This window comes from Esox lucius, chromosome 21, assembly GCF_011004845.1.
Source record: "Esox lucius isolate fEsoLuc1 chromosome 21, fEsoLuc1.pri, whole genome shotgun sequence".
NCBI lineage: Eukaryota > Metazoa > Chordata > Actinopteri > Esociformes > Esocidae > Esox > Esox lucius.
Genome location: NC_047589.1, coordinates 31,543,174 through 31,555,719, shown reverse-complemented (window position 1 = coordinate 31,555,719; position 12,546 = coordinate 31,543,174). Strand labels below are relative to the sequence as shown.

Genomic DNA, 12,546 nt, shown 5'->3' with positions numbered 1-12,546 from the left:
ACCGCAGAACCCACCAAAGAGGGTGGTCAGTTGCACCCCCTGATGTGTTCCCTGGCGGACTGCTCGGCCTGACATCATCAGAAAGGACTCTTTGACTGGACCAACATCAGGCTATACCCTCCCAACAGCCCACCCCAACACTACTCTACATGTTGATTCACAGGCTTTGTAAATATTCCCCAAAATAATAGATTTCCACATTTCTTCATGACATTTAATAAAAAAGGTGTTTTTATATTCAGCTAAATCTGTTGTTGTGAATATAACCAACAACTGTGATGTTGGAATGACATGCTACATGTACATGAACGCTGTACACTGCTCACAGAAAGCCCTAAATCACACATTGGGTCTCAATGAACAAAATATATGAAAGATCAAAATATTTTCGTTGAACAAAATTACGTAGCAACGGTCAATGGAAACCAAAATCACCAAATGATAGAAGGCTGGATTCAAGTCACAGGCTGTTCCGACTCACAATGTGACTCCGTAGTGTGTATGTCCCCACATGCCTGGATGCACTCCCACTGATGTCTGGGCATGTTCCTGATGGATCTCCTCCCAGACTGGATCCGGGCATCCGTGAGCTACTGGCAGATGCACTGATACATAACGTCCCAGAGGTTCTCAATTGGATTCAGGTCTGGGGAATGTGAGGCCCAGTCAATGGCATCAATGCCTTTGTCATCCAGGGACTGCCTACACACTCTGGCCACATGAGGCTGGGCATTGTCCTGCACCTGGAGGAACCCAGGGCCCACTGCACCAGCGTAAGGTCTGACGATGGGACCGAGGATTTCATCCCACTACCTAACATCAGTCAGGGTACCGTTGACTAGCACGAGGAGGTCCGTACGACCCTACAAAGACATGCCTCCCCAAACCTTCACTGACCCACCACCAAACCGGTCATGCTGGATGATGTTGCTGGCAGCATAATGTTCGCCACGGCGTCTCCAGTCTCCATGTCTTCTCTGGTTTCCTGGTTGTCCCTGTCCTGGCAGCTGCACCAACTATCTCACCCTGGTGTCCTCCCCCGGATCCCATACTACCAGGGGGCGGGATGTAACCTGCTGGTGTCCATGGTCTAGTCTCCTTTATGAAGTGTCCCAAGACTGGACCTTTGTGCTGGAACGTGGTACCATATTGTTGTAGAAGCTGAAGCAATATCCTGATGGAACACGAGTGATTTGATTACTTTTTGTTTTCTGACCAGAGGCATTTAGGATAATTTTTTTATCTCCATTAGCAATCTGCAGATTTTTCTTGGGTCAGACTTTTCTGGGGTCAGTGTTTTCTGGGGTCAGTGTTTTCTGGGGTCAGTGTTTTCCCGTCCGGTTCTCCAGGCCCTCCATTGTTCCGATGGGGTGCAGAAATGGGTTGACTTTCTTTTCTTGCATTAATGGTTGGATTGTAAGTTGATTCGTTGGATGACATTTGTAGGTGTTTGGGCAAAAACAACGGTGTTAAAACTACCAGGAGAATAAAGTACCCGTTCCACTGGATCAGAGAAGCTAAGATTGAAACCAGAAGACCACCTTATGGTTCATGGTTTAAGGATGTTCAACTACCTTTAAAAGAGGTACAATGCTTTCTGCAGTGGCACACAGTGTAATTGAGCAAAAAGCTGTTTCCAGAGCAACCAAGAGGGAACGTGATTTGATAACTTTGTAGAAAGCTCTGTTTGCTGATGTCATGAGGAACTGGCTGCTGGAGAGATGGGATTGGAACTGCCAACATGACCCAAGTTCACCCCCCCCCCTCTAAATTCACTGTTGCTGTCTCTCGTACACACACACACACACACACACACTGCAGCTGGAGAAAAGGGAAGCCAAATGGACAAGAAGGGAACTCTTGGCTGCTACTGAACATTATTGTTTGTGTTCTACCAACCCATTTATCTGCTGAACATTGACGTTGCGTTGAAACTCTTGGTGTTGATGCTCAATCTCTCCTCACTGAGGCATGCAGGCTTTGACCTGTGTGGTGTGACACTCATGCGTCAAGCAAGTGCTTGGTCGGTAGAAACAAATAGAAATGAAGCCTAGACACTGGCGGTAGGGTTAGCCTTTAGCCTTTAGCCTTTTTAACAGAGTAACATAGTAGTGAGACAAGGATTTTAAATCCTTTTAATAATTGTAATTGACTTTTCTTTAGGTTAGGTTGGAAAAAGGAGGGTTAATAGCTGTGTTATGGTTGTGGGAATAGTGATGAAAATTCAGCCTTTTTCGAGTTTTGGTGTGGGAGAGCAGCTGATCGTTTGGAGCCTTGTCAGCCTATAAACCAGTTCATCATGGAGGAACGCTTCAGTAGGCCTATAAACCATGTTGTCCTAGCAACATGTGAGGGAGTCTGCGTTGATTAACAAAGATCCAAGCATGTGGTGTCCTTCTTGCCTCTAGTGGTTTTCCTCATCCTGAATGCTAGGCCTGTATGGAACTTTGAGGCTGTATCCTGTGAGATGCTCATGGCTGTCCCTCCTTCACTCCCTAACAGAAGGAGATCCAGGCCATGTCTCAGTGCCACCACCCCAACATTGTGTCCTACTACACCTCCTTCGTAGTGAAAGATGAACTGTGGCTGGTCATGAAGCTACTGAGTGGAGGTAAGTTCCTCTGTTCTCTCCTCATCTTTCACCCCTTCCTCTTTTACCTCATCTCCTTCCTTCCAGTCTTCTCTTTCCTCCTCATCTTCCTACATAGTGGGAACGTGCTCTCTTTGTCTTTCTCTCCTTTCTTTCTTTCTTTCTTTCTCTTTCTTTCTTTCTTTCTTTCTCACACATCAGTTAACATGACTGGATGTTTGGCGGGCAGCTGTCCATCAGACCACTCTGAGGGCAACAGGCAATAAGAACCTCTGGAAGGCTCTGTCCCTGTCTGTGTCCCTGTCTGTGTCCCTGTCTGTGTCCCTGTCTGTGTCCCTGTCTGTGTCCCTGTCTCTGTCTCTGTGTATGTCTCTGTGTCTGTGTCTCTGTGTCTGTGTCCCTGTCTGTGTCCCTGTCTGTGTCCCTGTCTCTGTCTCTGTGTATGTCTCTGTGTCTGTGTCCCTGTGTCCCTGTCTGTGTCCCTGTCTGTGTCCCTGTGTCCCCGTCTGTGTCCCTGTCTGTGTCTCTGTCCCTGTCTGTGTCTGTGTCCCTGTGTCTGTGTCCCTGTGTCTGTGTCCCTGTCTGTCTCTGTGTCTGTGTCCCTGTCCCTGTCTGTGTCCCTGTCTGTGTCTCTGTGTCTGTCTGTCTGTGTCTCTGTGTCTGTCTGTCTGTGTCTCTGTGTCTGTCTGTCTGTGTCTCTGTGTCTGTCTGTTTCTCTGTGTCTGTCTGTGTCTGGTGTCAGCGTGACTGTGGGTTACAAGACATTTCTCTACTGCTTGCAGATGTTTTCTGCAGTCTTTGTCCTAATGAACATATCTGGTCTCCTCTCCATCTCTGTGGGCCCTGTGTCATTAAAGCAGTGTATCCCAGTCCTGGGGACCCCAAGGGCTGCATGTTTTAGTTTTTTCCCTACACACGCCTGATTTAAATTAAAGACTTGATGATAGGTTGATTCAATCTATCAAATGTGTAAGGTGGAGCAACATTTGAATCAGGTGTGTGAGTGCTAGGGCAAAAATAAAACATGCACCACTTGGGGTCCCCAGGCCCAGGACTGGGATACACTGCAATGAAGTGATGTCTCTCCTGTCTCCACAGTCGCATATTATTATAATAAAATGAACCTGTGGATGTTTCGTTTCTTAATCTAACAGCAGAAGGGGTTATTCAGAGCAGTGTAGTTATGGCATTCATCTAGAGATAAGCTGTTACTCAGAGCAGCTTAGTTATGGCATTCATCTAGAGATAAGCTGTTACTCAGAGCAGCTTAGTTATGGCATTCATCTAGAGATAAGCTGTTACTCAGAGCAGCTTAGTTATGGCATTCATCTAGAGATAAAGTGTTACTCAGAGCAGCTTAGTTATGGCATTCATCTAGAGATAAGCTGTTACTCAGAGCAGCTTAGTTATGGCATTCATCTAGAGATAAGCTGTTACTCAGAGCAGCTTAGTTATGGCATTCATCTAGAGATAAAGTGTTACTCAGAGCAGCTTAGTTATGGCATTCATCTAGAGATAAGCTGTTACTCAGAGCAGCTTAGTTATGGCATTCATCTAGAGATAAAGTGTTACTCAGAGCAGCTTAGTTATGGCATTCATCTAGAGATAAAGTGTTACTCAGAGCAGCTTAGTTATGGCATTCATCTAGAGATAAGCTGTTACTCAGAGCAGCTTAGTTATGGCATTCATCTAGAGATAAGCTGTTACTCAGAGCAGCTTAGTTATGGCATTCATCTAGAGATAAGCTGTTACTCAGAGCAGCTTAGTTATGGCATTCATCTAGAGATAAGCTGTTACTCAGAGCAGCTTAGTTATGGCATTCATCTAGAGATAAGCTGTTACTCAGAGCAGCTTAGTTATGGCATTCATCTTTACTGGGAATAGATAGGGACTCCTTTTATATTTGTAAGGGAAAGCTTGTTCCACAAGGACAGAAGAGATTTGACTGGGAGCTGCCCTCCTAGGGATGGGAGGGGGCAGAACTGAAGAGCCTGTGTGGGGATTCAGGTCTTGTTCTGTGTTCTCCAGGCGGTTAACGCTGTTCTGTGTTCTCTTGGCACAGTATGGTTAATGTTGGTCTTGTCCTTTGTTCTCCAGGCTCTGTGCTGGACGTGATCAAACACATCATATCGAGAGGAGAGCATAAGAGTGGTGTTCTGGATGAGTCCTCTATAGCCACCATGTTAAAAGAGGTCCTGGAAGGATTGGATTACCTTCACAAGAACGGCCAGATTCACAGGTCAGAGTTCACTTCCTGTTACACCAGCACTGTCAGGCTAGAACACTGACTCAGCGATATGGCGGTCCTGTACCTTGACACCCCCATCTGTCCGCACCCCGTTAAGCGTCATGTTTAGGGATCACTGTGAACCCCCTGTGTGTGTCTGAAGAGTGGCTTTGTCATGGACCCAGCATAACTGCTTGTGTTTTGCTGCAATGCAGAGAGCCATGCATTGACGTTAGAGAGCTCTGCAGTTAGAATACTCTCCATGGTGAGTTTAGATACCAGGTGTCTTCATAAGGAAGCAGGTGTCATCAGTAGAGGAGTGTGTTGAATGTGTCCATGTGGACTGGACAGAGGATTTGCCTCTGCTGTCATTGTGCTTGACAAGGCTATTTAGTGATACCGACCTAGAGGTTCAGGGCTGCACATTCTCCATTTGACAACAGAATAAATATTTACATTGCTCTGTACAATAGGGGCTCACAACCTGGTTTCACCTTAGATCCGAACAGAAGATATTTATATAGATTTTTCCCATTACAGAACCCACTTGACGCAAAACCAGCATATCTACCAATATTTCTTCTTGTTTCATAGTCCCAGAAGGCAGTCAGGGATGAAGGAGGGGCTGCTGGGTAACTTGATCAGTTGTCTGTCTGTGTGTGAGTGTGTCTGTCTGTGTGCGTGCGTGTGTCTGACTGTGTGTCTGCGTCTGTGTCTGCGTCTGTCTGTGTCTGCGTGCGTCTGTCTGCTTCTGTCTGTCTGCGTGCGTCTGTCTGTCTGTCTGTCTGTCTGCGTGCGTCTGTCTGTCTGTCTGTCTGCGTGCGTCTGTCTGTCTGCGTGCGTCTGTCTGTCTGTCTGTCTGCGTGCGTCTGTCTGTCTGTCTGTCTGCGTGCGTCTGTCTTTCTGCGTGCGTCTGTCTGTCTGCATGCATGCGTCTGTCTGTCTGCGTACGTCTGTCTGTCTGCGTGCGTCTGTCTGCATGCGTCTGTCTGTCTGCATGCGTCTGTCTGTCTGCGTGCGTCTGTCTGTCTGCGTGCGCCTGTCTGCCTGCCTGTCTGTCTGTGTGTCTGAATGCGTCTGTCTGTCTGTCTGCGTGCGTCTGTGTGTCTGCGTGCGTCTGTCTGCGTGCGTCTGTCTGCCTGTCTGTCTGTGTGTCTGCATGCGTCTGTCTGCGTGCACCTGTCTGTCTGTGTGTCTGCGTGCGTCTGTCTGCGTGCATCTGTCTGCGTGCGTCTGTCTGTCTGCGTGCGTCTGTCTGCGTGCGTCTGTCTGTCTGTCTGCGTGCGTCTGTGTGCGTGCGTCTGTCTGTCTGCGTGCGTCTGTCTGCGTGCGTCTGTCTGTCTGTCTGTCTGTCTGCGTGCGTCTGTGTGCATGTGTGTGTCTCTGTCTTTGTGTATGTCTGTCTGTTTTTCTGTGTGTCTGTGTTTGTCAGATAGTGACTTAGGGGTTAACAGAACCAGGACATGGGTGGCTGAGTGGGTTAACAGAACCAGGACATGGGTGGCTGAGTGGGTTAACAGAACCAGGACATGGGTGGCTGAGTAAATTAACAGAACCAGGACTTGGGTGGCTGAGTGGGTTAACAGAACCAGGACATGGGTGGCTGAGTGGGTTAACAGAACCAGGACATGGGTGGCTGAGTGGGTTAACAGAACCAGGACATGGGTGGCTGAGTGAATTAACAGAACCAGGACATGGGTGGCTGAGTGGGTTAACAGAACCAGGACATGGGTGGCTGAGTGGGTTAACAGAACCAGGACATGGGTGGCTGAGTGCGTTAATAGAACCAGGACATGGGTGGCTGAGTGAATTAACAGAACCAGGACATGGGTGGCTGAGTGCGTTAACAGAACCAGGACATGGGTGGCTGAGTGGGTTAACAGAACCAGGACATGGGTGGCTGAGTGCGTAGGTGGATCTTCTCTGTGAAGTATTTCTCCTCCCTCACATCAGCCTGAGAAGTGGAGTGAGTTTCACTAAAACCTGCTTAACGGATTCCTTTAATCTTGCAGCTAGAGAGGGAATGACGGAGGACTGTTGAGTGATTTAGGGAGGGACATTTACGTGGATAGAGACACAGTTGGTTAGCTGTAGGGGGGGTATTGTTTTAATGCTTGATCAACCAAAAGCGAAACTGCGCTGTAAGAGGAGAGTTCGTTTGAATGTTAGCTGGTGTCTTTGTAATTCAGTTGACTTCCTCAAGCTGGGAGCAGATTAGGGAAGTCTTTTATCATAAATACATTTACTTAGGACACCCTCTTTGGAATAGGTAAAAGACAGCATATACAGGTGTATGTGTTTTCTGTGAGGCCCAGGGACCGTGTGAAGGCATCCCCTGGCAAGGCACTCCCCGCAAGCTCAGGAGCCCCATTTTCGGGACGCAGTTGGGAATCCCTGATTTGATTACATGTATCTGTCTAAACTTTATATTATCTGACTAAACAATCTCTTCCAAAGGCAGATCAGCACCCCACTACCTGTGGATACAAGCATGAGCTCTGCTACTTCTTCCTGAGCTAAGAGGTTTACAGAAAGAAATCAAGAGCTTCCCACGTGCTCTGCCGCTAAGACATGATACCCCTCAGAGCTTCTTTATAGGGGCGTGGTCAGAACAGAAGGGCTGGGTTGTCCTGCTGACATTGAGACCCTGGAGCTATTTTCATATTCATTCAGACCTGTGGATTTATTCCCTCTTGAATCATTTCAGCGTTTGACTCCACTGCCCCCTGTTGGAGGCTGCGTTACAATGGCTCGTTACAATGTGAATTTCTGTTTATAATCAGCATAGGTTTTCAAAGGAAGTCTTATATACTGTGTGTTTGCCCAAATCTGATCCAACCCACACACCCAACAGTCCACTCATTCACACCCCTCCCCACACTCTGAAAACATTTCCTCAGGTGTAAAACTGAAGCCAGTCCTTTGATGTGAATGTGAGAACCCCCCAGTAATGCTGAGAAACACACAGGCTCTTCTCATTTATATTATCTCACCTGGGATGACCTGAGTCTGTCGCCATGACAACCCCTCATCCTCTGTCTGGGATGCTGGGAGGTAGGGGAGTGTTAATTACCTCTGAACGAACACACACACACATTCTCACACACACACACACTCACACACACACCCTCACACAGACAGTGTTCCCTACATAATGTTCTTATCACCTCCGTGGGAGTCTGAGATAACAGGAGCAGGTAATGGTATTATTAATCTGACAGACACACTCCTGTGGTGCTCCCCTCCTGTCTGTTATCCAGACTGACAGACACACTCCTGTCTGTTATCCAGACTGACAGACACACTCCTGTGGTGCTCCCCTCCTGTCTGTTATCCAGACTGACAGACACACTCCTGTCTGTTATCCAGACTGACAGACACACTCCTGTGGTGCTCCCCTCCTGTCTGTTATCCAGACTGACAGACACACTCCTGTGGTGCTCCCCTCCTGTCTGTTATCCAGACTGACAGACACACTCCTGTCTGTTATCCAGACTGACAGACACACTCCTGTCTGTTATCCAGACTGACAGACACACTCCTGTGGTGCTCCCCTCCTGTCTGTTATCCAGACTGACAGACACACTCCTGTCTGTTATCCAGACTGACAGACACACTCCTGTGGTGCTCCCCTCCTGTCTGTTATCCAGACTGACAGACACACTCCTGTGGTGCTCCCCTCCTGTCTGTTATCCAGACTGACAGACACACTCCTGTGGTGCTCCCCTCCTGTCTGTTATCCAGACTGACAGACACACTCCTGTGGTGCTCCCCTCCTGTCTGTTATCCAGACTGACAGACACACTCCTGTGGTGCTCCCCTCCTGTCTGTTATCCAGACTGACAGACACACTCCTGTGGTGCTCCCCTGCTGTCTGTTATCCAGACTGACAGACACACTCCTGTCTGTTATCCAGACTGACAGACACACTCCTGTGGTGCTCCCCTCCTGTCTGTTGTCCAGACTGACAGACACTCTCCTGTGGTGCTCCCCTCCTGTCTGTTAACCAGACTGACAGACACACTCCTGTGGTGCTCCCCTCCTGTCTGTTGTCCAGACTGACAGACACTCTCCTGTGGTGCTCCCATCCTGTCTGTTGTCCAGACTGACAGACACTCTCCTGTGGTGCTCCCATCCTGTCTGTTATCCAGACTGACAGACGCTTGATGTAAGTCAGTCTCTGTTGTGTAGTTAAACATTCAGTCTTCATGGTTAAATAACTGGGATTTTCTTGCATATAATACTTCTTTCATATTGGCAGTGTTGCCAGCAGCGTAGGTTTTCCCCCTTATTGGGCTATTTTTAATGGGCTTGGGCGGGTGGATTCATAGGGTTGTATAGAAGATGTAGCGTTTGAGTGTTTTATTTGTGGAGTACACTGATTTCACAGTTTATTTGCAATCTGGAAAACTTGCATACCGGGCCTTACCAGTCCTGACGTTGGTGAGATGAGTAACGTCAGGGAAAATGGGTGGATCCTAGTTTTGTTTTACACCCAAGCATGTCAAAATATTTCAGTAAGACTTAATAGCGCCTAAACTACATCCAATCCGCATAACTTTTGTTAACGTTTCAGATGACGTCCAGAAGAATCACCCAGCAAAAATGACTGGTGGATAGACGTTTAGATTAGGGAATGTAGGCTACTGTTCCCAACAACATTTTACATGCAATGCCTGGTGTAAAAATATAAAATTAACTAAACTAACAACATAAATATATGAATGTGAAGATGCTGGATCAGTGCAAGCAGAAGAGTCAAGTAGCTGAAGGAAGTTGAAAGAGGGAGGTGTTTTTCCTGTGTGTGTGTGTGTGTGTGTGTGTGTGTGTTTGTGTGTTTTTTCCTCTGTGTGTGTGTGTTTTTTCCTCTGTGGGTTAGGTCTTACTGAACGAATGGGGACTAAATGTCCCAATGAGTATAGTAAAACCAGAATAAATTGACATAATTGGGACCTTTTGCCGGTCCCCGCGAGGCAAAAGTCAATTTCCGGCTCAGGGTTTAGGTTTAGTGTCAAACTTACAATTGATTTTATAGTTAGAATTGGGGTTTCTTTAAGGTCCAGGCATTGTTGGTTAAGTTTAGGGTTAAGGTTAGGCATTACATCTAGGTAAGGTTTAGACATAAATGTTACTTTATTGAGGATAAGGTTAGGGTTAGGTTTAGGGTTAAGTTTAGGGCAAGGGAGCATGCAATTTCTATTTTCTGGTCCCCATGAGGGTAGCTGTACAAACTTGTGTGTGTGTGTGTGTGTGTGTGTGTGTGTGTTTTTTCCTGTGTGTGTGTGTGTGTGTGTTTTTTTTCCTCTGTGTGTGTGTGTTTTCCTCTGTGTGTGTGTGTTTTCCTCTGTGTGCGTGTGTTTTCCTCTGTGTGCGTGTGTTTTCCTCTGTGTGTGTGTGTGTTTTCCTCTGTGTGTGTGTGTTTTCCTCTGTGTGCGTGTGTGTGTGTGTGTGTGTGTGTGTGTGTGTGTGTGTGTGTGTGTGTGTGTATATTGTGGTGTGTGTGTGTGTTTTCCTCTGTGTGCGTGTGTGTGTGTGTGTGTGTGTGTGTGTGTGTGTGGCGTGTGTATATTGTGGTGTGTGTGTGTGTGTGTGTGTGTGTGTGGCGTGTGTATATTGTGGTGTGTGTGTGTGTGCGTGTGTGTGTGTGTGTGTGTGTGTGTATATTGTGGTGTGTGTGGTCACTTTACCCATAGCTGTGTCCTGCCACAGAGACCTGAAGGCTGGCAACATCCTGTTGGGGGAGGACGGGTCCGTCCAGATTGCAGACTTTGGTGTCAGCTCCTTCCTGGCCACCGGCGGTGACCTCACCCGGAACAAGGTCCGCAAGACGTTTGTCGGCACGCCGTGTTGGATGGCCCCGGAGGTCATGGAGCAGGTTGGTGAGGTCACTGAGGTCATCCACATCACATTATAAAGACTTGGAAATGATGGGCAGAGCCGGTTGATGAGGTTTTACACACCAGCCTCCAGAGGTGGGTGAGGAGGCCCAGCAGTCATACGCTGACTGATTATGTCAACTTCATAACAGACTGCTTTTATCCTTCTCCATTCAGACTGATGGGACTTGTCTCTGTAGTCAGAGGTGATATGCCAGGGGTCAAATGCCAGGGGTTATGAGGATGACAGGTCATACAGTAGTTTTACATTGGTCTGATGCGTTTTCTCTTTCTACAGGTCAGGGGTTATGACTTCAAAGCAGACATCTGGAGTTTTGGGATCACAGCCATAGAGCTGGCAACAGGCTCCGCCCCTTACCACAAGTACCCCCCCATGAAGGTAAGAATGGACTCATGCATCTGCTGTCTACCACAAATCATCTGACCTGGAGGGTTCACGAAGATGTACGCTGTGTTGTGACTCATAACTGAACCGTAATGCTCCATTCTATTACTGGCTGCTCTGTATAATAGTAGTGTTTTCAAAAGTATGAGAAATATTCCCTCTGAGGTAAAGATTTGCACATTCATAATGTCACATACCATTGTAATGGTTTACAAACCCAATTCCAAAACATTTGGGACACTGTACAAAAGTGAGTATAAACAGAATCCAATGATGTGGAAGTTTCAAATTTCAATATTTTATTCAGAATACAACATAGATGACATATCAAATGTTTAAACTGAGAAAATGTATCACTTTAAGGGAAAAATAAGTTGATTTTAAATTTCATGGCATCAACACATCTCAAAACAGTTGGGACAAGGCCATGTTTACCACTGTGTGGCATCCCCTCTTCTTTTTATGACAGACTGCAAACATCTGGGGACTGAGGAGACAAGTTGCTCAAGTTTATGAATAGGAATGTTGTCCCATTCTTGTCTAATACAGGCTTCTAGTTGTTCAACTGTCTTAGGTCTTCTTTGTCGCACCTTCCTCTTTATGATGCACCAAATGTTTTCTATGGGTGAAAGATCTGGACAGCAGGCTGGCCATTTCAGTACCCGGATCCTTCTTCTATGCAGCCATGACATTGTAATTGATGCAGTATGTGGTCTGGCATTGTCATGTTTGGAAATTGTAAGGTCTTCCCTGAAAGAGACAACATCTGGATGGGAGCATATGTTGTTCTAGAACTTGGATATAACTGTCAGCATTGATGGTGCCTTTCCAGATGTGTAGGCTGCCCATGCCACATGCACTCATGCAACCCCATACCATCAGAGATGCAGGCTTCTGAACTGAGCGCTGATAACAATTTAGGTTATCCTTGTCCTCTTTAGTCCGGATGACATGGCGCCCCAGTTTTCCCAAATGAACTTCAAATTTTTATTCGTCTGACCACAGAACACTTTTCCACTTTGCCACAGTCCATTTTAAATGATCCTTGGCCCAGAGAAAACGCCTGCGCTTCTGGATCCTGTTTAGATACGGCTTCTTTTTTGACCTATAGAGTTGACCTATGTTTTCTGGAAGTATTCCTGAGCCCGTGTTGTGATTTCCATTACAGTATCATTCCTGTACGTGATGCAGTGCTGTCTGAGGGCCCGAAGATCACGGGCATCCAGTATGGTTTTCCAGCCTTGACCCTTACGCACAGAGATTGTTCCAGATTCTCTGAATCTTTGGATGATATTATGCACTGTAGATGATGATAACTTCAAACTCTTTGCAATTTTTCTCTGAGAAACTCTTTTCTGATATTGCTCCACAATTTTACGCCGCAGCATTGGGGGAATTGGTGATCCTCTGCCCATCTTGACTTCTGAGGGACACTGCCACTCTGAGA

The 12,546-nt window shown here is 46.9% G+C and overlaps 1 protein-coding gene across 11 annotated transcripts in view; it reads left to right on the top strand.

Moving 5' to 3' along the window:
• Window positions 1–12,546, top strand: part of oxsr1b (oxidative stress responsive kinase 1b) — a 44,612-nt gene that overhangs the window by 12,985 nt on the left and 19,081 nt on the right. For all 11 annotated transcript variants that reach the window (XR_004575056.1, XR_004575060.1, XR_004575059.1 and 8 more), the window contains exons 3-6: window positions 2,503–2,611; window positions 4,688–4,829; window positions 10,527–10,692; window positions 10,992–11,093. Coding sequence is in view for 3 of the 11 variants with exons in the window: in XM_029116209.2 (XP_028972042.2) it covers window positions 2,503–2,611; window positions 4,688–4,829; window positions 10,527–10,692; window positions 10,992–11,093 (519 nt within the window). In the remaining 8 variants the exon portion in view is untranslated. The remainder of the gene's footprint in view (window positions 1–2,502; window positions 2,612–4,687; window positions 4,830–10,526; window positions 10,693–10,991; window positions 11,094–12,546) is intronic.